The sequence below is a fragment of the Caretta caretta genome, chromosome 5 (assembly GCF_965140235.1).
Source record: "Caretta caretta isolate rCarCar2 chromosome 5, rCarCar1.hap1, whole genome shotgun sequence".
Lineage (NCBI taxonomy): Eukaryota > Metazoa > Chordata > Testudines > Cheloniidae > Caretta > Caretta caretta.
Genome location: NC_134210.1, coordinates 95762881 through 95788937, shown reverse-complemented (window position 1 = coordinate 95788937; position 26057 = coordinate 95762881). Strand labels below are relative to the sequence as shown.

Here is a 26057-nt window from a genome sequence, read left to right as displayed (position 1 = left end):
AAACCTCCCAGTTTCTCAGTGCCCTCTGTCCATCCTCTGGTATTCTCTACACACACGGTTTTTCCTCTCTCATATTTCAAATGACCAGGAAATTGCGTGAGATTAATAGAGACTTGTCTGGCCCCAATTGCTCATAGGAATTTTTTCCATACTTATCAAATTTTAAGAGGTCCCTATAATATTAGGTTGTAAGGAGGGAATGAGGCAGCCAGAGCATAGCAGGGTTTTCTGATTTTGAGTGCAACACCAGTGAGGGAAAGTTTTCCACCTGCTGGCAAAATGAAGGAACAGTAGCTTTACACATGACTCCATCTGGGGGGAGAGGGATAGCTCAGTGGTTTGAGCATTGGCCTGCTAAACCCAGGGTTGTGATTTCAATCCTTGATGGGGCCATTTAGGGATTTGGGGCAAAAATTGGGGATTGGTCCTGCTTTGAGCAGGGGGTTGGAGGAGATGACCTCCTGAGGTCCCTTCAAATCCTGATAGTCTATGATTCTATGATCTGACAAAATTCATTGTTGTCACTTAAAAGCATTGTGTGGCATTGCATTCTATGTGATTGTATAAAAAATATGCTAATGAGTGTGAATATAATGTAACTGGAATATGCTTCATGCAAAAGGGCTCTTGTAAAGTGTCATTACAAAGTTTAATCTCCTGAGTGTGGTCATCCTATTTGTATAAATGTATCACTCTTGTATCTGAAACTAGAAATATGAAATATAACTCTGAGGTCCTATTGTAGTTATGCAAAGTGTGGGCCATTAATGGTGGTTTGGAATTTTAATGGCTTCCATTAACCAGGACAATTACCTGTAGATGGCTCTGTTTTACCTGTAAGTCTTCCTGTATACCTGTGGACTGGCAAGTGGGTAATAAAGTCTTACAGTGACATATGACCATGTCACCTGAACTGGAATCCATCTTTAACTTGGTGATTTTCCATTGAGAAGAGGGGTGGAAACCCAGAGGGACAAAGAATTCCCGCCTTATGCAAAAGATATATAAGTGGTTGGAACAGAACAAAGGGGGTGGCCATCAGGAGAAATCCCCTAGCTACCACCTGAGCTGGAACAAGGGCTGTACCGGGGAAAGGATTGTGCCCAGACTAGGAAGGCATCTAGTCTGTGAAAGAAACTTATTGAAACATCTCCGAGGGTGAGATTTTATCTGTATTCCGTTTTATTACCGTACTAGACTTAGACTTGTGTGTTTTATTTTATTTTGCTTGATAATTCACTTTGTTCTGTGTGTTACTACTTGGAACCACTTAAATCCTACTTTCTGTATTTAATAAAATCACTTTTTACTTATTAATTAACCCAGAGTATATATTAATACCTGGGGGTGGGGAGCAAACAGCTGTACATATCTCTCTATCAGTATTATAGAGGGCGAACAATTTATAAGTTTACCCAGTATAAGCTTTATACAGGTGTGAAGGGGCAAGGCCAGATGGCTACAGTAAAGTAACAAGGAACAGGTATGTTAGCCCCAGGCCAAACAAATCCCTGGTACCATGGTAACCAAATGGCAGTTGCTCCAGGTTAATCAAGACATCTGGGTCCAATTAAAATCCTCCTATAAAGCAGTGGAGATAGCTAGCTTGACTGGGATACCTGAAGCCAATCAAGGGCTGCCTGGAACTAGTTAAAAGCCTCCCAATTAGTCAATGAAGCGCATGTGTCAGGAGCTGTAGGAGGAAGCCATGCTGTTGGAGGAACTAAGCAGTACAAATCTATATCAGGTGCAAGGAAGGAGGCCCTGAGGTAACGGTGAAGGAGATATTGAATGGGGGCTGCTGTGCAGAATGGCCAAGGGAATTGTACACATCCTATTTCCAAAAAGTCAGCTACCATAGCTGCTACTATTCGGGTCCCTGGGCTGGAGCCCAGAGTAGAGGGTGGGCCCAGGCTCCACCCTCCCTTCCCTGATTAATCACTGAGACTAGGAGACAACTGAGACTGTGCGAGGGAGGGTTGCTTCTCCTCCCCTCCCTTGCTGGTTTATGATGAAAATGGCTCAGTAAACTGTGACCCTAGCCTCTAGAGAGAGAGAAGGGCTAGTTCTTGTGCTAGAAGAAGTAATAAATAAGACTTCCTTTTTTACTTTCTCCACACTAGTCATGATTTTATAGACCTCTATCATATCACCTCTTAGTTGTCTCTTTTCCAAGCTGAAAAATCCCAGACTTTTTAATCTCTCCTCATATGGCAGCTGTTCTATACCCCTAATCATTTTTGTTTCCCCTTTCTGAACCTTTTCCAATTCCAATATATCTTTTTTGAGATGGGGAGACCACATCTGCATGCAGTATTCAAGATGTGGGAATACCATGGATTTATATAGCGGCAATACGATATTTTTCTGTCTTATTTATCCCTTAATGATTCCCAACGTTCTGTTTGCTTTTTTGACTGCTGCTGCACATTAAATACAGTTGATCAATATTTTCTGAATTTACTTTTACTGAAACTGAAATTTTTTCACACAAAATATGTGGTGATATGTTTTAATCAAAATATTTATACACGTGGTTGTTAAAATGTCTTGCTTCCTGAAAACTTGGTAATTGGATATTTGGATCAAGAAATGGCAGCCCATGGGCAAAGTTCAGCATGGGATACATACAGGATAATTGTGAAATTACATGTCAGAATCATAAGTCTCATCTAAGACACCTCCTGTAGCCCTGCATTTGGATGCATTCCCTCCACGTTACTGGCGAGGGGGTGTCGGAGGAGACCACCGGGGGGAGCATGGTTAGGGCTAGCACTGACTCGCAGACCATCGTCCCAGTCACCTTCCTCGCCTCCTCCAGTTTGCAGGGGCCAAATGTCGCAATCTCTGCTCTACCTTGCATCTGGGGTGGAACGATCACGCTGCGGGCTCGTGGCCACTGGGCCAATGACTGCGCGACTCGCAGCCTGGCGGCCAATCAGAGCGTGGGTATAAACAGGCCCATGTGACAGGGGCCAATAGGAAGCCAGGCCGCTGAGTGTGATTATTGCCCCGTGCCCTAGCTGGGTCCGTAGGCGGCCGGAGCAGCGCGGCGGGACGAGGCATCCTTCGGCCATGGACGCTACGAGGCAGGTGGTTAACTTCGGCGCAGGACCCGCTAAGCTGCCGCGCTCTGTGAGTACCCGGGAGGCCGGGGCCGCGGCGATGGCCGCAGCCTGGCGCGGGGCGGGGGGATCCGGGTTGCTCTGGGAACGGGAGTTTGCGCGGGGGCTTGGCAGGGGGAGGAAAGCAGCTCCCCGGCAATGGAACGAGAGGCTGTTGCAGCGGGAGCGCTCGGGCTTGCACCGGAGAAGGACTCGGCGTTGCACCCGCGGCGTTTAGCCCGGGGGGGATAAATTCCGCTCGTCTGGAGCTGGGGTGGGGGTGATTCAGGCTGGCAGACCCCTGTCCGCCCGCCCCGCCGCCGATCGCTCCGCACGGGCTGGGGGGAGGCGGTGTGCCCTGGGGGGAAAGGGAGGGGTAAGGATTGAAATGCGTAAAGCAGCGGCTGGGTGTTGCTGAAGTCAGCTAAATCGGCGGGTGTTCTGGCACCGGCTGGCTGGCTTTCTGGCTGCTTCCCCTGTTAAAAGTAGGGTGACCTGACCAGACAGCAAATGTGAAAAATCAGGAGGGGGGGGGGGTAATAGGAACCTATATAAGAGAGAGACCCCAAAATCGGGACTGTCCCTATAAAATCGGGACATCTGGTCACCCTCGTTAAAAGTATCGTCAGCTGGGTACCGCAGATGCAGGGTCAAACTCCAATTTGAAACCGGGGATCTTTCTCGTGAAGCTCCGACGGTGGTTAAGAGAGAGCTCCCCTCTCAGGATGCTCGCCCCCCGGTACCTACGGTTAAAGCAATGCCTGCATTGCAGGTGACTTGTTTTCCTGTTAGCCCAAGTGGGTGTCTACTAGTCCTCTCTCCTTGACTGCTAAACCTGAAGCGTGTTGGTCATCTATAATTAATTTTGTTCCAAGGCAAGAGACTTAGCACGTTGCTTTCAGGTATAACTCATGGGCATGTTAGGTAATTCTTGCTGTCATCTTTTTGTGGCAGTTTTGAGAAAAGGGCAGGTTCCCATTTGGCTATTGTCATTGCAGATCTGCAGACTGTGGAAAAATTAAGCTTAAAAAAATCCAAACAATTAACACATCAGTGCTGGGGAAAATAAAAGGTCAAAGTAATCTAGTTCTCTTAACTGCAAAGCCTGATAATTTTGTAATTAATTGTTGGATATACCACTTTCAGTATGGGAGAAAAGTATTTGCAGATACGTTAGTGTAACTACAGCAAATTAAAGCTTGAGCGAAGTGAAGGAGCAATCTTTAATCACTTTTATATGAGGAAAAAATGATAATATCTAAAGTATACACTCAATCCTTTGGAAAGTTGCATCAGCAGCTATCAGTTATCCAATTACATCTGGGTGGAGGAGTGGCTCATGCTGAATTTAAAGCTTCCAATTTTCCACACCATGGTTATGTACTGTCAGCATTTTTTGTTTTTAGGACTTCTGTGCCTGGGTTTGTTCTAATATATTCTTGTTATGTAGCTGCTCTCCTTTCTCAAAGTCAGGTGTCCATGGAGCTACATCTAATGTATTTTCTGGAAATATTTTGTAGGTTATATTGCAAATTTGTTTTTTCTAACATAAAGCATTTGGACAGGAAACTACTCTTTCATTGGTGCTGCTCTAATGTCTAATCCTAATCCAATGCAACCGTTTAGCTGCTAAATATTAGTAGTCGCGTGATGTATATGGGATTACTCGTGTGACTAAGGACTATTTTTGTGAGCAAGGGAGGACAGGATCAGGCTCTACGATTTGTTTGTTTTTTGCCCCTCTTGTTTGGAAATTACAATACTCTTGCAATGGACTGTTTCACTTCAGTTTTAGTAGGGTCTAATGTTGCTTTCCTTGCATTCCCCAAACTCCCATTGAAACAAAGGATTGCCAGGAGTAGGTTGTTGACTTTTGCAGATTTGTTTTAAGACTAGGGAGAGGAGAATTGTTAATGTGTGAGAGGAAGAAGCATATTCTTTTGGAAAAGTAATCTTCTCCCTCACCTCTTTTAATTACAAATTCCCCTGAAACAATGTTACTAACACAACATTGTTTTTAATTCAATGCTTAAGAAATCTTTGTATCTTGCTTGTCTTTTGATGATTTTTTTTTCCTTCCTGAGCCAATCTGCATGTGCTGTCCACTTGTCTGAAGTTCAGTCTGCAGATGTCAAAAGTGACACTGTCTTTCCAGATCAGTCAGGTGGTGACCACTTGGTACCCACAACAGATCATGCAGATTTCTTACTGGGAAGGCAATTTGCTTCGTGTGACCAGGATCCCAAGGGAGCCAGCTGAGGTCACTCAATTAGGGTGATCGGCAAAGAATGGGGCAGACAATCCCCAAAATACTTAGATTTACCAAGTTTGCACAAAACAGCTTCTTTATTACCTCACTGGTTGCCCAGAAGCCAACAACACAGTTCCCTTAAAGTAACCCAGCCTCAGTCCTCCACCCAGATACCCAAGTTGAGAATGATGAGGATTTTTGAAAATCTTATTTCATCATATAAAAAAGAAAAGGTTCTACCAACCCCAAAGGATCGGACACATTACCTCCCAGGTTAATGAATATTCCAGATCATACTCAAATACGAGCTTACAGCCAATTCTTATTAACTAAACTAAAATTTATTAAAAAATAAAAGTGAGAGCATAGTTAAAAGATCAACATACATACAGACATGAGTTCAGTTCTTGAGGTTCAGATTGATAGCAGAGATGGTGAGCTTGGTAGTTGCAAAGAGTTCTTTTAGAGTTTAGCCCATAGATTATATTAAAGTCCAGTATCGTATTCTGGATGTACCAGCTTAACTGGGATCTCAGTCTTGTGACTCAAACTTCACCTCATGAAGCTTAAGCAGATCTGAGATGACAGGATCAGGACCCAGGGGTCTTTTATACAGTGTTCTAGTATCCACTTGACCATACAGTCTGGGTAAACATTAGGCAGTCAGGGTGACTTTGAAGTAGGTTTACTTCCTAAGCATTGCCTAGTACTTATTCACACAGATTAACATAAGGCAATTACCTGTCTTTCCACCATTTGCAGATTTGCTATACATTTCAGGGAGAGATGAATATAGTGGACATCCTATGTTTACAGTTCATTTAAATGTTAAGATGTTCTTTCGATCTCTGAATTAACAGAATACAGCATAGACAGGGACTGTTGATTACATTGTTGACCACTACCAATATCTATGTAAATACACACAAATACCAACATTCTCTTCCCATATGTCTTTAAGGGTTGAATTTGAGTCATTCATCCTTGGGGATGCTTAACCCTTTCTGGTCATGCGTCACGCTTAATTTGTGCAATTCTCCAGAGCATATGTTTCCTTGGCAAATTCATAAATGGTGTGCTTATAATGTTTGCCAAGGAGAGCTCTTTGTTGGGTTCTTCACTCCTTTAACTTCCTTTGGGGGGAGACAGAGAGAATATTATTAGACCCTGAGTACAGCTCACTGGTGTATGATAGCAACAGGAGAGGACATGCTGGGGCATCAAGTCACTTAGGCCTAGACTTTCAAAAGTGACCAGTGAATTTTTTGGGGGGCACATCATTTTATTGATTTATTTTTTTATTTTTGGGTGCCCAAGTTGAGATACCTTAAAGAAACCTGATTATCAGAACGTGCTGAGCACCCGTGCTCTGAAAATCAAACCCCTTTAAGTTGCCTCTAGGTAAGCCACACAGAATTCACAAGTTTGCTTCAGGCCATAACTCTCAGAATACCCACAGTGGGCACATGATTTGATTATCCCATCATCTGAGAAGCCCTTAGCTAGTAGATAAGGTGAAGTTGTAGTTGAAATTTCAGTAATTTTATAATGGACTGAGAAATGTCACATTGCCACAATATGCAGTAGTTGGGATGTTTATGCTTCAGCTCTGGTACACAATGATGACAAATTGATTTTTTTTTTTTTTTTTGGGTAGGTGTTGCTAGAAGCACAGAAAGAATTGGTGGACTATAAAGGACTTGGTATTAGTGTACTTGGTAAGGCTTTTTAAAAATTATTCTGTGTTTTACAGAGTTTAGAAGTTTAGCTGGATTATGAAATAAGTATAAGAAATTTTGAGCTGTAGATTTCAATCAAGTGCCCCATTTCCTTTTAAAATTTCTTACCCCCTTTAACTTCTGGAAGGCGTCTCTGAGTTCTGAGGATCTGTTTACACATTGTTTTCCTCTCTACACTAATCATCCACCAGAAGGTTATGGAGTGACATGTGGACAGAGATATTTTATATTTTATTTTATTGATCCTACACTGAGGCCCAGAGGCAAGGAACACAGCAAATCATAGGGAGTGCTTCTGGATCTTCATTAATTTTGTCAGTGGAGAAGAAATGTAGAAACATTCCAAATTTATATGAAGCCATGTTTACCATTAAGAAGGAAATATGGTTCCCGTTTGCTGTCTTTTGTGCCATATGCATGTCTGTTTCATTTTTCAGAGCCCAAACTTGTACCCCCCCCAAAAAAAAATCAGAGCAGTTTATGCAATGCACTTAGCAGTCCTGCTGTACAGGATCAGGCCCTTATTTTGTAATAAGTCATAAACTTCTACAAATAGAGTGAGTACAGGTCTGATTATGAGAATTAATATTAATGATTCTTAGCTCTTCAGTGGGATTATGGAACAAAGTCGTCCCTTAAAAACTACACTTTGGTTACAGAGCAGCTCTATTCTGAGGATGTTAAAATGGTAAAAGGGAAAATGTACTTGGATTGTTACTGAAAACAAATAAAAGGGAGGGAGTTAGATCAATGGCCTGGGAGTCTGGCTGGAGACCTGGGTTTTAATCTAAATTCTGCCACTGTCTGCTTTGAGGTATTAGGCAAATCACTGGTGCCAGATTTTAAACTTAGATGGTTAGCACCATGTTTAGGTATCTTAGAAATTGCTCTGAATTTCAGAGGTGTAGAGCACCCATGTGTGGGATGAAAATTAACTGGAGCCACAGATGCATGTCATCTTTGAAAGTCAGGCCCCTTACTCAGCTAAGCTTCCGTGTTTGAATAATTGGGCCTTAACATCTGTGTCTCAGTTTACTTTTATAAAATGGGAATAATACATACCAACCTTTTTAGTGTGGTTCATGTTCTTCCTCAGAAAGGCACCATGCCCTGATTCAGCAAAGCACTTAAACATGTGCATTAGTGCCTTGGAGCCTGATCCAGTGCTCATTGAATTCAGTTGAAAGGCTCTCATTGAATTCAGTGGGTTTTGGAGTGGCTGCTTGCTGAATTAGGGATGGAGTTACGAATGTGATTAAGTGCTTTGCTGAGTTGGGAACTATATGTGAGCAAAGTATTATTAAAATATTAAGTATTGTGGTTTATATCGGGGACAGCTGGCTTACAGAAGGCTTTGCTGCTTATCCAGCTGTTTTATAAAGTCAAGTTTGTGCTAAGGTTTTCTTTCATATTCTCTCTTTTTTTTTTTTTTTCTCCCCCCACCCTATAGAAATGAGCCATAGGACATCTGATTTCTCAAAAATTATAAACACATCTGAAAATCTCTTACGTGAATTGCTGTAAGTTTTGGGTATTTTTAACTAACTCAATGATTAATGTGAAAGCCCTTCTCATCAAAGCACCTGTTTTTCAGATACTATAGCAATAATAAAATATATATATTTGGGACTGAAATTGATCTTCCGTTTGCTATTTTTTTGGCATACTCAGGTAAAACAAAGTGTTTTTATCAGGTTAAGAAACTTTTCATATGCTTTTATAAAATCTTATTAACTCAAAATAGCATGTTTTTAAAACTCCAATCTATCATGGATATAGACCTCATAAAGGACAGCAACCCTGTTAGACACATTTGCACATGCAAGTTTTTAAAATTTGGTCTCAAAGTTAAACTCCACTTTTAAGCTCATTAATTGTACATTTTTAGCATACATCTACCGTAACCATAGTCCAGTCTGTAAATCCTTGCCTTCAGGAGTCCATTCTTTTTTCCAAACAGATTGTTTTTGACATTGAAATTCTATCTTAAAAGAAATGAAAAAACATTTTCTGTGAGACCAACAATAAACAAAGCCATTCATGAACGTTAATTCTGTTGTATGTATATGCTATCTTACTTATTGTTTATACATGCTACAATAGAATTAGTACTAGGGGCTTTGTTTATTGATAGTGTCAGAAACAAGCAAGGTTTTCTGTGAGACTATCTTAAAATGTTTTGTATTGACCAGTGAAATGGCTCCTCATGACTAGACCAAACCAATACCAAGCTGTTAACTTTTTGCTTTAATGTCTTTGAAATGACCCTATCTAAAACTGATATAACTTTCACAAGACGTTGCAGTGAGTGTAGCAGCAAAGAGTGTACTAAGTCCTGTGCATAGTTTTGTTTCAAATATAAAACTAATTTCCTTCTTTTACACAGAAATATTCCAGAAAACTACAAAGTCATTTTCCTCCAAGGGGGTGGGTCTGGTCAATTCAGTGCCGTCCCACTTAACCTTATTGGACTAAAAGAAGGAAGATGTGCCGATTATGTGGTTACTGGAGCTTGGTCAGCAAAGGCAGCTAAGGAGGCAGAGAAGTATGCCAAAGTGAACATTGTTCATCCTAAACTTGGAAGTTACACAAGTAAGTTGATGTTTAGCTTGCTATGTCCGACGATGTAGTCACATCTAACAAGATTTTTCGAGTTGCTCTAGCAGAACAAGTCTGTCACATGTGAATCGTTCCAGAAATGATTGTCAGGTTACTGAATAGAACTAGTTAAACAGTTGGGCCCCCAACCTTTCTTGAATTGCCAACAACATCTGTACGTTCTTCCTGAGAGTGAAAGACCTTTGACATTCTGCTTTGAGGAAGGAAGGGAAGGACTTTTCAAACTAGACTGAGCAGATCCTAGAAACTGTATGGTGGGGAACAGTCCTGTCTTGACAGGGAGATGGACTGGATGCTCAGATAGGTCTTTTGCAACTTTAAGCTGTGTGATTTGATGAATAACCTAAAGCATTTTAAAAGGTTTCAGAGTAGCAGCCGTGTTAGTCTGTATTCGCAAAAAGAAAAGGAGGACTTGTGGCACCTTAGACTAACCGATTTATTTGAGCATAAGCTTTCATGAGCTATCCGATGAAGTGATTTTAAAAGGTGTAACCCATTCACAAGGGCACTGCTCACTGCAAGTGCTGGGGATTCCCGCTTCAGGCAGTTGGCATAAGAAGGCTGCTTCTGGAACCCTAGCCTTCCCGAGCAATTCCCTGTGTTCTGAAACCATTGGGAAAGGGAGCTGGTTTCCAGAAGCAAGTGGGCCTTGAGAGCCAGCCTGCTAAGTTGGGAAAGGAACAGGCCCCTAGGATGGAGGTGGGCTGGTTGGGAAAAGAAGCTTGAGCAAAGGGAACTGCACTGGGACAGTCTAATAAGACTTCTTGGACAAAATGCTAAACTGATTTATGTGCCCTCCTTCCCCTTGCCTTAGCTGCTATGGACATATCAATTGGCTGGATCTAGATGCAGTTCAGTCTTGTGTAAATGCCTCCTACACTGTAAAAGGTATATCTTAGTGGCTTTAATATCATCCTGTTATTTCCTAATTTTTGCCTATAGTGTTATGAACTCTATTTGGACCCATTAAAGTTAATTGGAGTTTTTCCTTTTACTTCAGTGGGTGCAGACTAGTCTTTAGGGATGAGTACATTCTTCTTTATTCTTAGGGGAGTAGGCTTTCTTTTGTACCTAGCCTACAGGTGAATTTGATTTGTTGCTGGTAAAAACCTATGTTACCTAGTGTAATAAAACCACTCTCAATAGCAATTTAAAGTTCAATGCCAAAGTAAAGTTGCACACCAGTAAAAGTAGAGTGCTGATTCTAGCCATCTTCGGTAACCATTGTTTCTATTATTATTATTTATTTATTATCTGTCTCAGAAATTCCTGACACAAGCAGCTGGAATCTTAATGCGGATGCCTCTTATGTCTATTACTGTGCTAATGAGACTGTTCATGGAGTGGAGTTTGACTTTGTACCTGATGTCAGAGGAGCAGTCTTGGTTTGTGATATGTCTTCAAATTTCTTGTCCAGGCCAGTAGATGTTTCCAAGGTACAGTATCAAACACGCTTGCTCTACAAAGTGTAGTCCAACCTCTTCAAACTTGGATTAGACAAAAAAGTGGATGGACTGTGTTGGGCATTCTCCATTCCCACTGAAGCTGTTGGAGCACAAGCCTCCTTTCTTTTTTTTAAGTCTCTTTATAAGGAAGTAGGCACTCAAGTCTGAATATTGTGTCTCTAATGTGCTACCTTTTCACTGAGACTTGGACGTGTCAGATTATGCTGAGTGCCGCGTGAGTGCTCAGCACTGTACACCACACTTAAAGAGAGACTGTCATGGCCTTACACTAAGAATCATCTAAGATAGATAGTTGTGTTGTCTTAAGTGATGCTGAAGTGGCTCTTGAGTATTAGCTTTTCCTTCAGGTGGTTACAGCAGGGGACAAGGTGTCAGGATTTCTGGATTCTACTCCTGACTCTGCCATGGACAAGCTGTATGACCATAGTCAAGGCTACGTTTATGTCACAGAGGTCACGGAAGTCATGGATTCCATGACTTCCAGAGACCTCCATGACATTCTCTGCTTCAGCCCCAGGGACTGTGGGACTGGAGCTGGCAGCCAGCAGGACCCTGGCAAGGTTCCAGTGACAGGCGGCAGCAGCGATGCGGGAGGGGGACTTCTTGCAGGGTTCCAGTGACAGGTGACAGACTCCGGAGGGGACCCTCCTCACGGTTCCAGGGATGGGCAACAGCCTCACATGGGGGAGGGGAAGAGAGATGCCTTGGGCGAGTGGCTGGGGGTGTCCCATTTTCTCTTTGGGAAATATGATCACCCTGCAGCTCCCAGCGGCCTGGGCGGAGGGCCCCTCCCCTGCAGCTCCGAGCTGCCTGGACGGAGGAGGAACCCCACAGCTCCCAGCCACCATGGTGGCAGGGGAGATCATGGAGCTGCAGCAGCAAAAGTCGTAGACCAGTCACGGCTTCCATGAATTCTTGTTGATTGCCCGTGACCTGTCCGTGACTTTTACTAAAAATAACCATGACAAAAATCTTAGCCTCTACCATAGTCAAGTCCTTTAATCTCTGTGCATCAGTTTGTCTATCTGTGAAACAGGGATATAACACTTACCAGTATGTGTAAAGTGCTTTGATATTTTTGCATGAAAGGCGCTATGGAAGTATGAAATGTTATTGATTTGTGTACTTATTCACTTGTAGTGAAACATAGGCACCTGACTTTCAATAGAAACTTGTGCTGGGGAAAGGAAGGTCAAATAGTTTATCTCCTATTTGGGTTTCATAGAGCCTCCTTTCCTTTACTTCCCTTTGAGTAGCTAGAGATTATAGGGTGCCAGTTCTGGACCAGTGGGGGTTTGTTGAAAATGCTGCTATTTGTTTTCAAGCAAACTGTTTTGGGGTACAAACGGATGGAGACAGGCTTCTCTGAGAATAATTTGTGGCTACTGGATGGACCCTTGGTAAACAAAGTGAGATGGTTCTTGAGGTGAACTGTCTCAGATGAAAGAAGATATTTAATTTTGACAGTACAAATAAACAAAGCAACTCCTGAAATCAAAATTGATCCTCTCCCACCCCTCAAAAAATGGGATATGTTTTCTTAGCCATTCAGAAAACAGTGTGTATGTCTTGATATTTATAAAGAGACAGATCTTATAACTATATAATATGTCTGAATAAGTCATTGCTTCTAAGAAAATCCTTTTCTTTTTATTAAAGTTTGGTGTCATTTTTGCTGGTGCCCAGAAGAACATTGGCTGTGCTGGAGTAACTGTGGTAATAGTGCGTGAGGATTTGCTTGGGTTTGCACTCAAAGAATGCCCTATAGTATTGGACTACAAAGTACAAGCCGGAAATGGCTCATTATATAATACTCCTCCATGCTACAGGTAACTTGTTCCTCCAGCAAACTACTACTCTGGCTGCTGCTGTTGTCAGGAAAGGTTTCAGAAGCTGAATGTACGTTTGCTACCAAGTCACAAATAGGCTGGAGGATAAAGTACAGTAAATCAAATCATTATGACTTTGAGTGACGGAACTACTATTATAAGTCACAGGAATGGGGCTTACATCAGGGTTGAAGGAGGGAGTTGAAAGAGGTTATTATACAGTATGTACTTTTTAGTGGTGATTCCATGCTGTAGCAGTTTTAGGGCCAAATTTCTGTGCTGACCATAAACTGAAGTAAGTGTAGGTCCAGCGAATTCAACGGTGATGCCTCAGTTGATGCTAGGAGAGAATTTGGTCCTTAGTCTTTAGCTTTAGTCAGTCGGTCCAGATTCATATAACTCCCACCTTCAGCAGACAAACCTAAGGCCCAAATCATCCCCAGGGGGAAAAAACCTGCATGTGGAATTGGAAACTCCCCAAAGTTCCTTGCATGGAGTTTCCCACAAAACCTTCCCTAAAAGGCCAGGGTTTATTCCACTTTTCCTCCACCTGCCAAAGCAGCCAACATTTCAGACCCTAGAGCAGGCAGTTCCCCAGCAACTTACTGAAGGCCAGAGCCATCTACACATAGATCTTCCGTCTCCACAGCACATCCAGGGCCCCCTTTCCCTGCCCATGGAATACCTCAAACAGTGAACCCCCCTGTAGGGTGGAGGGGACAATGCATATCCCACCTCTAGATTGCACCTCCTTCCATTCCTACACTACCTCCTTCCTGTGTAGCGTCTGGGAGTGGGGAATGGTACTGTGGAGGTGGCTGATCCCTTATCTGCATATGGGTGGAGGAAGAAGGGTAGCTGCATGGAGGATCCCTTCAGCAAACACAACTTTGGGCCTTCCTTTCAAAGTGCATCCTGCACAACTGAATCCGTCTGTATCTTCGTTGCTGGAAAATGTTGATGGCAGAAACGTATTCTTTTAAATTATTTTTCCTAATACATTTTCTATTGTTGTGACACCATTTACTGCAATAGCTGTTAAAGTGAGACTATAGTCAAGAGTTTCAAAACTGGCATCTTGGTGACTTTGTCTTTATCCTCTGTCGGAGCCTTTCATATTAAATTTGCACGGATTACCTCAAGGTCAACCTGGCATCCAAAACTAAAACTCTTCTTTCTGCTTCATAATCATCACCAGCAATCAAGATCATAGAATTGGAATGTATCTGGCAATTTTGTGTATAGATGAGGCACAGAATACAGCTTTCTCTTCCACAGCTACTGCATAGTGACGCTAAACTGCTGACAGCAGTGAAAACCGACTTTGCTGGTGGAAGATTCAAAAGACATGTAGGCCGAATCCTGCCTCATCTATAGTAAAACTTATATTGACTTCAGTGGGATTGGAAGCATTTCCTGTACAGTTTGTGCAAAACAAAGGTGATTTAAAAAAAAACAACAACAAAAAACCCCATTGTTCTAATCCAAAACTCACTTTAAAAAAAAGTGTATGCCCTTTACCCCAGAATACTGCTTTCTGGCAGAGTACACTGTGCTTTTTAAGGTCAAAATCCTTCAGGGCAAAACTTACGTTAATACAGTTTTATTGCTGGTATTTTCCACATAAGTCAGGAATTTCAGCATTAAGTTTCCAGCATAACCTGTGATTGGGCCATATTGAACATTCCGTAGATATCCTAAGGCATGATAATCCTTGTATTTGGGGTCTACCTTAATGCCTTAACTTAGTATATATGTGCAGTGGGTAAAGTTACCAGTGATGTGGGCACTGTAACTTTTAATTTCCTGAATTTTGCATGGATTAAATGTGAATCACTGTACTGAAATGAAATAGGACTTTTTATATTGTATTTATATTGGAGCACTAAATCTAAAGACCGTACATTCATTTCAGACTCTGTGGGTCTGGAGCTGTGTACTCCAAAGTGCACTGCACCCTATAGAGCATGCACATTTGAAACTGGTGGTAATGGGCCCAAGGACGGTGCCTCCTGCTGGGTCCCTCCTGAAGTCCTCGTAGAAGTTGGACAGGTTGTTCAGCAGAGGAGGGGGGCTGACCTTGTCAATATAAAGGGCTTTGTACATGTATCTACATATTTGCTCTCCCTGTTTACGTAACTGTGTAACAAAGTGCCATGCATGCTCAGTAGGCTGTTTTTACTGGCTGATAAAACCATTATTTTGTAACCACTTATTTTCCTGCTCACCAAAGTACACATTCTATGTTGAATACTCTGTATTTGGACATGCCATGTTTTAAATCTAAACCATTCACGGTTTTTCAAGTGCAAAAGTATTTCCATTTGAAAAACAAAACTCTCACCATACCTTGGAACTCAAACAGCGTTGATTCCACATTGGAGATGCAAATAAAAATTCATTTCTGGGCTGAAAAGAATACTGAGAAATTTCAGTCATTGGTGGTGATTTGTTTCTAATGAAAGTGCCTTTTCAGCTATAACTGCATATCTATTAATAACATCAATTGGAGTGGGAAATAAAGTTATGCTCCAAAGTCTCTTCCTTCTTCCCACCCAGCACTTGGCCAGCTTTTACTTCATGCCAGTGACCCACATTGGAGGATGTTTCAGAATCCAGTGTTTAATACTGACCTAAATTTTGGCAGGAGACAGATCTGTTTGGCTTGGTTTTAGGATGCCTGTTCTGTTCTGTAAGGAAATGGCAAAATTTCTTTCCTTTCCTTCTGCCTCCCTCTACTCTGTTCCAGGGCTAGCTGGCAAATAGGCAGGAAATATTAACCAAATTTGCATGAGCCACTTAGCAGAACATTGAATTAAATTAACGTGATGCTGATAGTCTCAACGTATTGGCACTAAGAGTCTTGACTTTTTGACATTAAGCTCTTCTGCTAAAATTAATAGCAAATTTGCTGGAGAAATCTCATTTCTCAGTTCCAAGGATTTATTTTATATTTAAAGCTTCTCCAAATCCATACTTTTGACTGGCATGGCAGAAGGGTAGGGGATTTTCTCTTGTTGACTGGTTTAAGAGCATCACTTAAGGCCCAGACCTCCAAAGCTTACTTGCCTAAGTAGTCCCAGAGACTTGAGTAAGTATGGGCTATTTGCAAAATTTACCCCTTTGCAGAGGGCCAGTGGAAAGGCTGTGCACCACTTAAATCTTCAAAATAGAGTTCAAGTGATGTATAGGGATAAATGACACTCTGCTGTCATGAAGATTGCAGGAGTGAGCCCTCAAAGCCATAAGCTGCTATGTTAATTTATAACAGGGGGTCCATAACTTCACTCCTTCCACAATGTGTTTCTGAAGTGTTTAAAGATTTAGTATCCAAGGAGAAATTAAAGGTAGTGATGTTAAAACAACCTCCTGCTAGATCTGTATATGAGAGATTTGTCGGGTAACGCTGTCTAAGCACTTCCTTGGAAACTGTAATGGAGGGATTAATAAAAGCAAACTTGTTGGAAATATGCCATGAAAACTTGTGAACAGTTTGTTATGTAAAGTGGTGTAGTCATGGGAAATGTCTGAACTTCAACAAGCAGAGTAATGTAGCCAAAGCACAAAGGCAAAAGTCTTTGGAGATTTTTACATAATACTGGGTAACTGGCTTTGAAATAGTTGATCTGTAGCCATGTGAAATCAACAGGCTTCCAGCTCTGTGCTTAGGATTTGAATTGGAATTAATAAATATAAAATATTTATTGTTACCACAAGGATAATTGTTTAATGTGAAAAATAACTTTTTAGATGACAATGGGGTCATGAATGTATGTTTAATGGTCACAAAAATAAGACTAGATTTCTGGCATAAAGCAGGCAGGTACAATGCAAGATCATCCACAGAGCTTTCAGTGTAGTGGCACTGGATCCATAACACCATCTGCTGTTCCAGCCCTGGGTCTCCCTGAGATTTCTTTACTAAAATTGCCAGTTACAATCTGAGTTCTGCAGTCCTTACAGAGGCAAAATGCCCAAATGAAGTCTATGGGAGTCATGCCCTGGTAAGACTGCAGCATCTGTCAATAGGTGGTCCAATTATTTTTATGGAGAAACTCCACTAGGGACTAGGTTACATCCAGCAAACTTGTCACTTATGAAGTTAACAGTTACTCCAGTTTTCACCTGCTTTAAAGTTGTCATTATTGGGAATGTGGTCCAGATGCTAAATGTGTAAATTATTAAAAACAATAATATATCTCCACTTAATTGTTGAGATTTTCAGAATGAAACCTGACTATAGTTTTTTTTTCCCCCATTTTTTCAATAATATGACTTCATAATGTTTTCTTTTGTTTGCTCAGTATCTATATCATGAGTTTGGTCCTGGAATGGATAAAGAACAATGGTGGGGCTGCAGCTATGGATAAACTGAGTTCAGTCAAATCACAAATGATTTATGACATTATTGACCAATCCAGTGGAGTCTATGTGTAAGTTGCAATAACTTGTTGTCTTGTTTTTTAATATTTGTTACATTGTGTTCATATGTGCTAAAATCATGGGCAGTGGGAGGGGAATTAAAGGTAATGCTTGTGCTAATTAACTCCTTTTCTCTGGTCAGTGTCCAACGATGAATCTGAATCTGTTGCATTGGGATGGGAAGTTATTTAAATCTTAGCCTGTACAGCTTAATTGTGGAAGTTTATTAAGAGCTCTCTTCTAAATATAACATTCAGTACCTAGGAAAAAGCGGTCCATCTCTCTGCACCTTAAGGGAAGCATGGGCAGAAGCTGTTACGCTATAGCAGGGGTGGGCAAACTTTTTGGGCCGAGGGCCCTGAAATTGTATGGAGGGCCGTGGCAGGGGGCTGGGGTACAGGAGGGAGTGCGGGGTGTGGGAGGGTGTGCAGGAATGGGCTCAAGGCAAGGGATTGGGGTAGAGGAGGGGTGCAGGGTGCAGGAGGTGGCTCAGGGCAGGGGTGCAGGATGGGTGTGGACTGCAACGGGGCTCAGGGCAGGGGGTTGGGGTACAGGAGGGGTGTGGGGTCCGATGGGGGCTCAGGACAGGGAGTTGGGGTGCAGGAGGGGTGCGATGGGGGTTCAGGATGGCGTTGGGGTGCGATGGGGGTTCAGGGCAGGAGGTTGGGGTGCAGGAGGGGTGTGGGGTGTGATGGGGACTCAGAGCAGAAGGTTGGGGTGCAGGAGCAGTGCAAGGTATAGGCATGGGACTTTCGGCAGGGAGTTGGGGGGGTGGGGTGCAGGAGGGGTTCAGGCTCCAGGGTGGCAGCGGAACGTACTGGGGCCAGGGCAGGCTCCATGTCTGCCTGCCTGCTTGCCCTGGCCCCAAGCTGCGCTGCTCTGGGAAGTGGCCAGCACTTGTGTGGGGGAGGAGGGGGCACAGGTCTCCAAGTGCTGCCCTTGCTGCGCATCCAGGTACTTCCCCCAAAGTTTCCATTGGCCGCAGTTCCTGTTCCTGGCCAATGGGAGCTATGGGGCACGGTGCCTGGAGGCGAGGGCAATGCACGGAGTCGTCTGTTGCTGCCCCCCTCCGGGTTGCAGGGACGTGGTGCCGGCCGCCTCTGAGAGTGGTGCGGGGCCTGCGGCACCATGGGGGTCAATCCTGACGGCCGGATCCAAAGCCCTGATGGGCTGGATCTGGCCCACGGGCTGTAGTTTGCCCACCCCTGTGCTGTAGCCAACATTTGGTGTAGATAACCGCTGTCCCTGGAAGTACTTTGGCTGATTCAAAATACACATGCCAAAATGGGCTTTACCATTCTAACAAGATGCAGTATGTGCTCTCCCCACCCTATCTCCTCTTCACACCATCTCTTTTTACAGTCTAGAAATGGTGCTAAACTCTCCCCTGTCCTTTCATCCAGGGACCAGTGAATGACGTGCTCATACTCACCCATAATGCTGAATCCTACCTTTACTGAAATCTATGTCTAGAAACTCCCATTCAAATTAATGGGATGAAGATCAGGCCTAAAAGAAACCAGTGTAAAAATCATTAATAACTTGCTTACATTCATCAAATACATCTGCAAGTGTTTTCAAAGAAATTTAACAATATGGCTGATTTGGAGGGTTACTAGTTGTTTATGAGCTGATGGGACCCAAAGCAATGTTAGACAAAAGCTGATATTTTAAACCAGGGTAGGTGTTTAATAAGTAACAAACTGGCTGGTGAATATTATTCAAACTCTGTAGAAATATTTTGCCTTCAGGATAAAACTAGAGATTCTCAGATTTAACCAGTTTTCCAAGTTAGTTATGATAGGAGAAAGTCAGAGTGGGATTTTCAATGAAAATTGGTTGCAGCCTTCATATGGAAAGGATATAGCCTCTCTGTAATATCTGATGCTTTCAGCCTATCCATTTCATTAGTGGACATAATCCTTAGTCTTTGGCAGTATGGTAACTGAGGTTTAAGTCTGCTCCACTGAAGTAAAACGGAGTCTCCCTCCCCCCCCCCTTTGTCTTCAGTGAGTACAGGCTCAATCCCTGAGAAACATTTTGTGACACACAAAATGTATGGCAGGCTGGCCTACAAAGGGTATGTCTAAATTTGGAACTGGGGAAGTAATTTCCAGCTCAGAGAGACAAACCTGAGCTAGCTGTCTGATCAAGCTAGCATGCTTGATATTGGAGCCATGGTGCGGAAGGGGCTGGCTGGTCTGAATACCTACCAAGGATCTCAGATGGGTAAATATTCATGATGGCTAGCCCCTCCCACCGGTTGTGTTGCTGAAGCTACGCTTCTATTTTTAGTGCGCTAGCTTGATCAGAGCTAATACGGGTATGTACCCTTGAGCTGGGAATTACATTCCTAGTTTGAAGTGTAGACCTAGCTATAGTTGTGAGCAAGGAATAAAACATAGAAATGGGGGTAAATAGGCTGTGTTTGAAAGCTGAAGTCACAAAGTACACTCATTTCCGAGTTGTGTGCAACTTATTATGTATTGCAACATTTGCAGCTAAGGCGGCAACATTTTGAACTGTGCCTTTGATTGAAAGTAAAGGGTTACCAGAAGCTGTCTGTCCAGCTGTGATATGCCTCCTAGGCCCTGGAATGCCTCACTGACAAACCAGAGTATGACAAGTCTTTCAATGCTTTGACAAACCTACCATATTTAACACAATACTGCAAGCCACTTGAGGCATGTGTACTTCCATACATGATGTTATGAAACCACTAAATCAAATGATTTTATTATTTTAACATATATACTAGTAACCTGCATTGTTTGATAAGGATGCAATCTTGGAAAAGTTCCAGTGGTGCAACAAGTTACTCAAGTGTGAGAGTGTTTTCAGATTCAGATCTTAAATGATGCATATTTTCCATTTTATATCTGAAGCATATGAGCAACATTCATATACAGAGGCATGTGACCAATCATTCCTTCAGCATGAAGACAAATGCAAAGTAACTAGCAAGTCAGTGCACACTTTCATGAAGAACGTAGAAGATTCCCTTTCTGACCCAAACAAAGTGATAACAATATTGAAAGCAGTTTAATTTTGAAAGTAATTTTTATTTCATTCCTAAGTGACACCTGACAGAATCCATATAGTGGCTGTGTAGAAGGGAAACTTGCAGCTCCATGTCTTCCTTCCATACCAGGAAGAACTATGCTGCTGGAAGCCCTAAGGTTGAAAGGTTGCTCTTTACTTTTGACAAAGTCATCTATCCTTCTTACAAAACATCTATCCTTCTAATACCTAAGTGGTTCTGTTCTTAGGCTAAGATTTTCAAAGGAGATTAAGGGAAGGAGATATACACATCCCATTGACTTTCAGTGAGAACTGGAAATGGAATTTTCAAAATCACTTACATGACATAGGAGCATTGAAAGTCAATGGGACTTAAGCTCCTACATCACTTGGCTTCTTTTGAAAGTCTCTCGCTAAAGCCTTGTCTACACTACTGTGGTAAATTGACCAAAGTTATTCTACTTCCGTTATGTGAATAACGTAACTGAAGTTGATGTAGCTTAGGTTGATTTACCACGGTGTCTACACTATGCTGTGTTAATGGGAGACACTCTCCTGCTGACTTATCTTAATCTTCTTGGAGAGCTGGAGACTGTAGTTGATGAGAAAGTGCTCTGCCATCGACTTAGTGGGTCTTCACCAGACACGCTAAATTGACACCACTGCATTGGTCGCAGCAGTGCCGATCTACTGGTAAGTGTAGACATGACCTAACTCTCCTATTGCTTTGAAAATCCCAGACCAAGGGTGTGTCTGGGTTAGGAAATGTGGCTTAGGTTGAGGTGCGCTTAGATTAGGTTGAGGTTCGCTAACACATTATAGCTAACCTCAATTAACTTTTTCTTCTAGTCTAGATGCTGGGTAGCACCTTTTTATCTTGATTTAACTGATCAAGACCAAACCTAGGGTGAACTGTGAACTAAATAAAGGTAAAAGATGCCACTCTTTGTGTAGATGAGGAAGAAGTTTGAAGTTAGACCAAGGTTAACTACAAGTGTGTTAGCTAACCTTGACCTAGCCGTAACCATGTTTTGTAGTCTAGACACCCACTTAGAGTCTGGCTCCATTCGCCTCGCAACTACACTCAACCACGTGCATCATAATTGGGATGATTCGATCTTCACCAGTCCTGTGGCTCCCTGTGTTAAGCAACATCATTCCTCCACATGACCATTGTGAGAATGCTACAGTCAGAATGGCTGAGAAAGTTCAGGGGAAGCCCGAGCCTAACACCTCTTTGACCACCCAAGTGTGTGCTTGTTGTCAAGGCACCCATTATGGACCTACTTGCCCTGCCTAGATTTCTCTGTGATGTTGATGTGGTATAGAGGATGGTCTGCAGCTGATGTCAAACGCTTATATTTCAACTGACCTGGTTTTGATTTTCCTTGCCACTCAGGGGCCCTTCTGAACAGATTTTGAATGGGTAGGGTCAATGTGCAGCCAGTCTACACACCAGGGGCCAACGAAAGAATCCCACATGCGGCTGTGGCCAAAAACGGGCAATGTCACACATCACTGACAGCTGCCCTCTGACTAGATCTGGTGGTTGTCTGAGGGCTCTGCACTTTGCTGACAAGGCTGCAGCTGCAAGGCAAGCTCCGAATTCAATAAGAAGAAGTGGAGAATACAACAGAATTTCTACTTTAAAAAGGATTTGTTCAATGTTTTGGCACTGAAAACCTGTATGGGCACAGCTTGCACTTCTCAGTGAAAGTTTGTGTGTGCAAGGAAATGCAAGATCAAATCTTCATTTGTTATCACAGCAGCATACTATTTAAAAAAGAATCATGTATTATAAAATCATCATTCAAGTGACCTCTGGCTGAAATGACAGGGGTGAGTGACTTGTGTGGCTAACCAAACGTGATTACTCAGGCAAATACATCCATTATAACTTCCATAGATGGATTAAAAAAGAACCTAGATTAAGGACAAAATGTTGTAATAATTATATTTTTCAGATGTCCTGTGGAGAAAAAGAGCCGAAGCAGAATGAATGTTCCATTCCGTATTGGCAATATTAAGGGTGATGAAGCTCTGGAAAAGAAATTCCTTGATAAAGCTGTGGAATTGAATATGATCTCTTTGAAAGGACATCGGTAAGTACAAGCCTGGGATGAATTCATTTGTTATAACTTTTTTAGGTCCCTATGCAAAACGAGACAAAACGGTTGCCATTCTCCCCCAGCTCTATAGCAGCACTATCATCTGAGTGGGAGTATTGGGACTGGCAGTCCTGAGTTGTAATAGGAGCTGCTGCTTCTTTGGGCTTGGAAGGTAGGGAAAACATCCTCCCTGTTCTCACCATCCAGGTCCTGTGGCAATTCTTCTCAGTCTGGTTATTCAGGCAGTGTGCTGGGCAAAGGAGTTGGCTCTTGAGGACGCATTCTACTACTGTGTTGGAGGTACATGCTCAGGAGAGGAAGATTAAGGTGTTAGCCTGGGACTTGAGTGGCCAGCATTCAATTTCCAGCACCACCAGAGACTTTTCTGTGTGACTTTGAGCAATTCATGTAATCTTTCTGTGTCTTAATTCCCTACCTGTAAAATGGGGTTAATAGCACTTCTGTATTAACATAGGAGTGTTGTGAGATTAAATACATTAAAGATTGTGAGGTGCTTGGACACTAGGATAATGGAGGCCATATAAGTAGCTAAAATAGATGCTTGGCTCCTGTTGACATCAAGGGAAGCTGCATGGACATATCAAAAGGTGGAATGTTACCATGAATGTGAATTATCCCCATATATTGAGGGGAAGATAGCTGTGTGTAGTTAATGGTAAGGATACTTTTACTGATATGTACAAAAATAACTATTTTTTGCTCTCAATTCAGATCTGTGGGAGGAATCCGTGCTTCTTTATATAATGCTGTGACAGTAGAAGATGTTCAGAAGCTTGCAACGTTCATGAGAAGCTTCATGCAGATGCATCAGTCATGAATGTGCATGAATTAGTGCAATGCTGCACATCTATGAAATAAAACATAAAGGGGTTGACAGTTATTGTGATGCTGCATAAAATGCACAACAACTTTAGTAAACAAGAATTTTGTTTTAGTTCATATACCTATTGTAGGTAACTAAATAAGGATGAAGGGCCCAGTCCTACAATATCTTGAGTGCCCTCAGCTTCCATTTAAGTTGAGGACACTCATTACTTGAAAGAATTGGTCCCTAAATTTGCAAAACAGATAACTTTATTGGCAATCTAACAGTGGATAGTATTGTAATCTACTGTAGCTCAGATTCTGATCTTAGTTACGCTGCTGCAAATCCATGGAAATCAATGTGTTACTATGGATTTACACAGGTATAATTGTGATCATAAGCTGTCCCAGTTGTGGGGGGGAGGGACTCATGTTTTTTTACTCTTTTATGTGTAACTGTAGAAATCATTTTTTTTTTCAAACTAATGCCTTGTTCTCATTAAACTTCAGTAGTGCTTGGTTCTGTAAACAGAATTTCATGAATACTATGAACACGCACATGAGGCTAGAACTGATGGTAATTGAGAATACTTGGTTGGTATGTCAAATACATTCCAAAAATGCACCTCTATATAGTCCTTGGGGAAACTGATGTAGGCATTTCCTGACTTCAGACCTAGCCTTTAGACAGTTGCTCACCAGCATGAGGTTCATTACCCTGAGGAGTCCCACTGACTTCAATGTAGTAGTAAGCGTTAGTGTAGTAAGTGTTTGTGTGGTTAGGCCTTTTATTTGTGTTGTCATTTATAGATGTAACAAGACATATATTCGTATGTAGTAAAATCAATGTGTAAGATGTTTGTTTCTGTGTGCATTTTATATTAAACCAGTGTAGGGTATTTTCCCCTCCCCACAAAAACAGCCCTTATTTTAATTTAACCCTCTGTTAAACTGGACTCCCGAGTTTTACTCGATGGAACACCTGTTTAATACATCCTCCTCCTTACTGACTGACCACAATCCCATCTTGCTTCCTAGCAGTCCAGATCACAGCAGCTAAAATAGTTTCCCTTGCTTGCTGTTTGGACCATATCTCCTCCTTCTCTTAGTTGCTTCACTTCACTAGCTTCCTTCATCTTCTGCATCGCATCAGCCTTCTCATCTTACACGTGGGGCTCTGAACAAATCCAGCTGGTGTATGTCTTGGCTCCTGTCTTGCTTCCTTCACTCTGCCAGAGAGAACTCCACCCCACTGTGCTCTTTGTACCCCTCCCCCACTCACTTACATGCCTTATTCCATGCTTTCCTGGACAGCTAAAACTCCCTCCCTAGCCCGGGCTTCAGGGACCTTCTTTGCACATGCAACTTTTCCTTGAAACTCATTTCTTCTGCATAGCCCACAGTCCTAATCAATGCCAGTAAAAATGCTGCCAGCTGCCTTTTGGTGAAACAACAAAGGAACAAATGATTCTGTTAATGCTGTTATCTGGGACTCCTGATGTAATTGTGTTTTGGTTTTTCTGTCTTGTTCAGACTGTAAGCTCTTTGGGGCCAGAATATGTCTTTTGCTTCTTATATAGTGCCAAGAACAGTATTGAAGCTTTAATAATCTTAATGATGGACCACTTCATCCCTGTGTAATGTCACTGAAATCAATGGAGTTACATCACCGATGAATTAAATTCTGATTGATAGGTAGTAGTTTTTTGACTGCTGTTTTAAGAACTCATTGCCAACTTATTTGTTTAATTTGTAGAGAAAATAAAGTCTTAGAACACAGAGCGAACAATGTATCTGTTTTCTTTTGAGGGCTTTCAGACTTTTTTTTTTTCTTCTTAGTGAGGGAATAAGAAGTAAATAGACTTTGATAGTATTTCAGTTCCTATCCTGCTTATTGAACAGTTTGAACCTTTTCATTCTGGAGCATTTGCCCATGCCACTCACCAAGTTCTATTTCAGACTTCCTTTTCTAAAAGTCCCAGCATCATCCTCACTCTTGTGCGAACTTCCTTCAATAAGTATGTACTTTCCATCCCTCCCCACCTCAGCAGCCCTTCTCTCCTATCCTAGACCCTCCTCCTGTGCCATAAAATACACTAATATTGCTGCAGGCAGCCCACCTCGGTGAGCTGTTGCTGATGGATTTGCCCACCATTAGGTCCCTCTAGCTCCCCTCCAGATTCATTCAGCACATAGTGCTATCTAGGACTCTTGACTCATGGGAGAGAATTTAGCAAGGACAATACAAGCGGGAGGGAGTCATGGAGATCGGGGAGGTCAGTTGAAAAGGCAGCCAGATGAAGGATTTTTTAATAATAGGTGATGGGACTGGGGCGGGGGAGGGGAAGTAGAGGCAGCAGGCCAAGTGGCAGTTATTAGGGATAGAACACCTGTGAAGGGATAGATGGATTAGAGACTATTAGCTGTCATTTGTTGCAGTCTGGAAGATAAAAATTTGCTTTTCCTAAAAGATGGTTTTGTTTTGAAATGATACTCCTAGATATCATCAGTGGCAGGGATAATTTAACAGTAGTAGAGAGTTGTGAGGGTCAGAGGTAGGGAAATTATCTCAATCCTGCTTTAAGTTGGGGGGGGGGAACAGAATTTTAAGAAGGGGCTTCTGGAAGCCCTGACAATTCCCCTTCCACCTATCGCTTGCCACAAACCAGCATT

The 26057-nt window shown here is 42.3% G+C and overlaps 1 protein-coding gene across 5 annotated transcripts; it reads left to right on the top strand.

The window, feature by feature from the left end:
* The first annotated feature begins 2990 nt into the window (after positions 1 to 2990).
* Positions 2991 to 25165, top strand: PSAT1 (phosphoserine aminotransferase 1). 5 transcript variants are annotated; one of them, XM_075128694.1, is made up of 10 exons: positions 2991 to 3135; positions 7013 to 7073; positions 8545 to 8614; positions 9481 to 9686; positions 10977 to 11149; positions 12839 to 13008; positions 17313 to 17441; positions 22416 to 22553; positions 22767 to 22859; positions 23292 to 23375. In XM_075128694.1, exons 1-9 carry the CDS (start codon positions 3076 to 3078, stop codon positions 22831 to 22833), a joined length of 1074 nt encoding a protein of 357 aa, XP_074984795.1. In that variant the 5' UTR covers positions 2991 to 3075; the 3' UTR covers positions 22834 to 22859; positions 23292 to 23375. The 5 variants fall into 5 exon arrangements, with proteins under 5 accessions (XP_074984795.1, XP_074984794.1, XP_074984797.1 ...); XM_075128693.1 differs by lacking the exon at positions 22767 to 22859 and having other exon boundaries at positions 23292 to 25165; XM_075128696.1 differs by lacking the exons at positions 22767 to 22859; positions 23292 to 23375 and adding an exon at positions 22643 to 22713.
* The last annotated feature ends 892 nt before the right edge of the window (positions 25166 to 26057 follow it).

Bases quoted from the DNA above. Each gene is read 5' to 3' on its own strand.
- PSAT1 (XM_075128693.1), top strand. From the start codon at position 3,076: ATGGACGCTACGAGGCAGGTGGTTAACTTCGGCGCAGGACCCGCTAAG. The intron at 8,615-9,480 runs GTAAGTTTTGGG...TCTTTTACACAG, and splicing joins AATCTCTTACGTGAATTGCT to AAATATTCCAGAAAACTACA. The intron at 11,150-12,838 runs GTACAGTATCAA...TTTTTATTAAAG, and splicing joins GGCCAGTAGATGTTTCCAAG to TTTGGTGTCATTTTTGCTGG.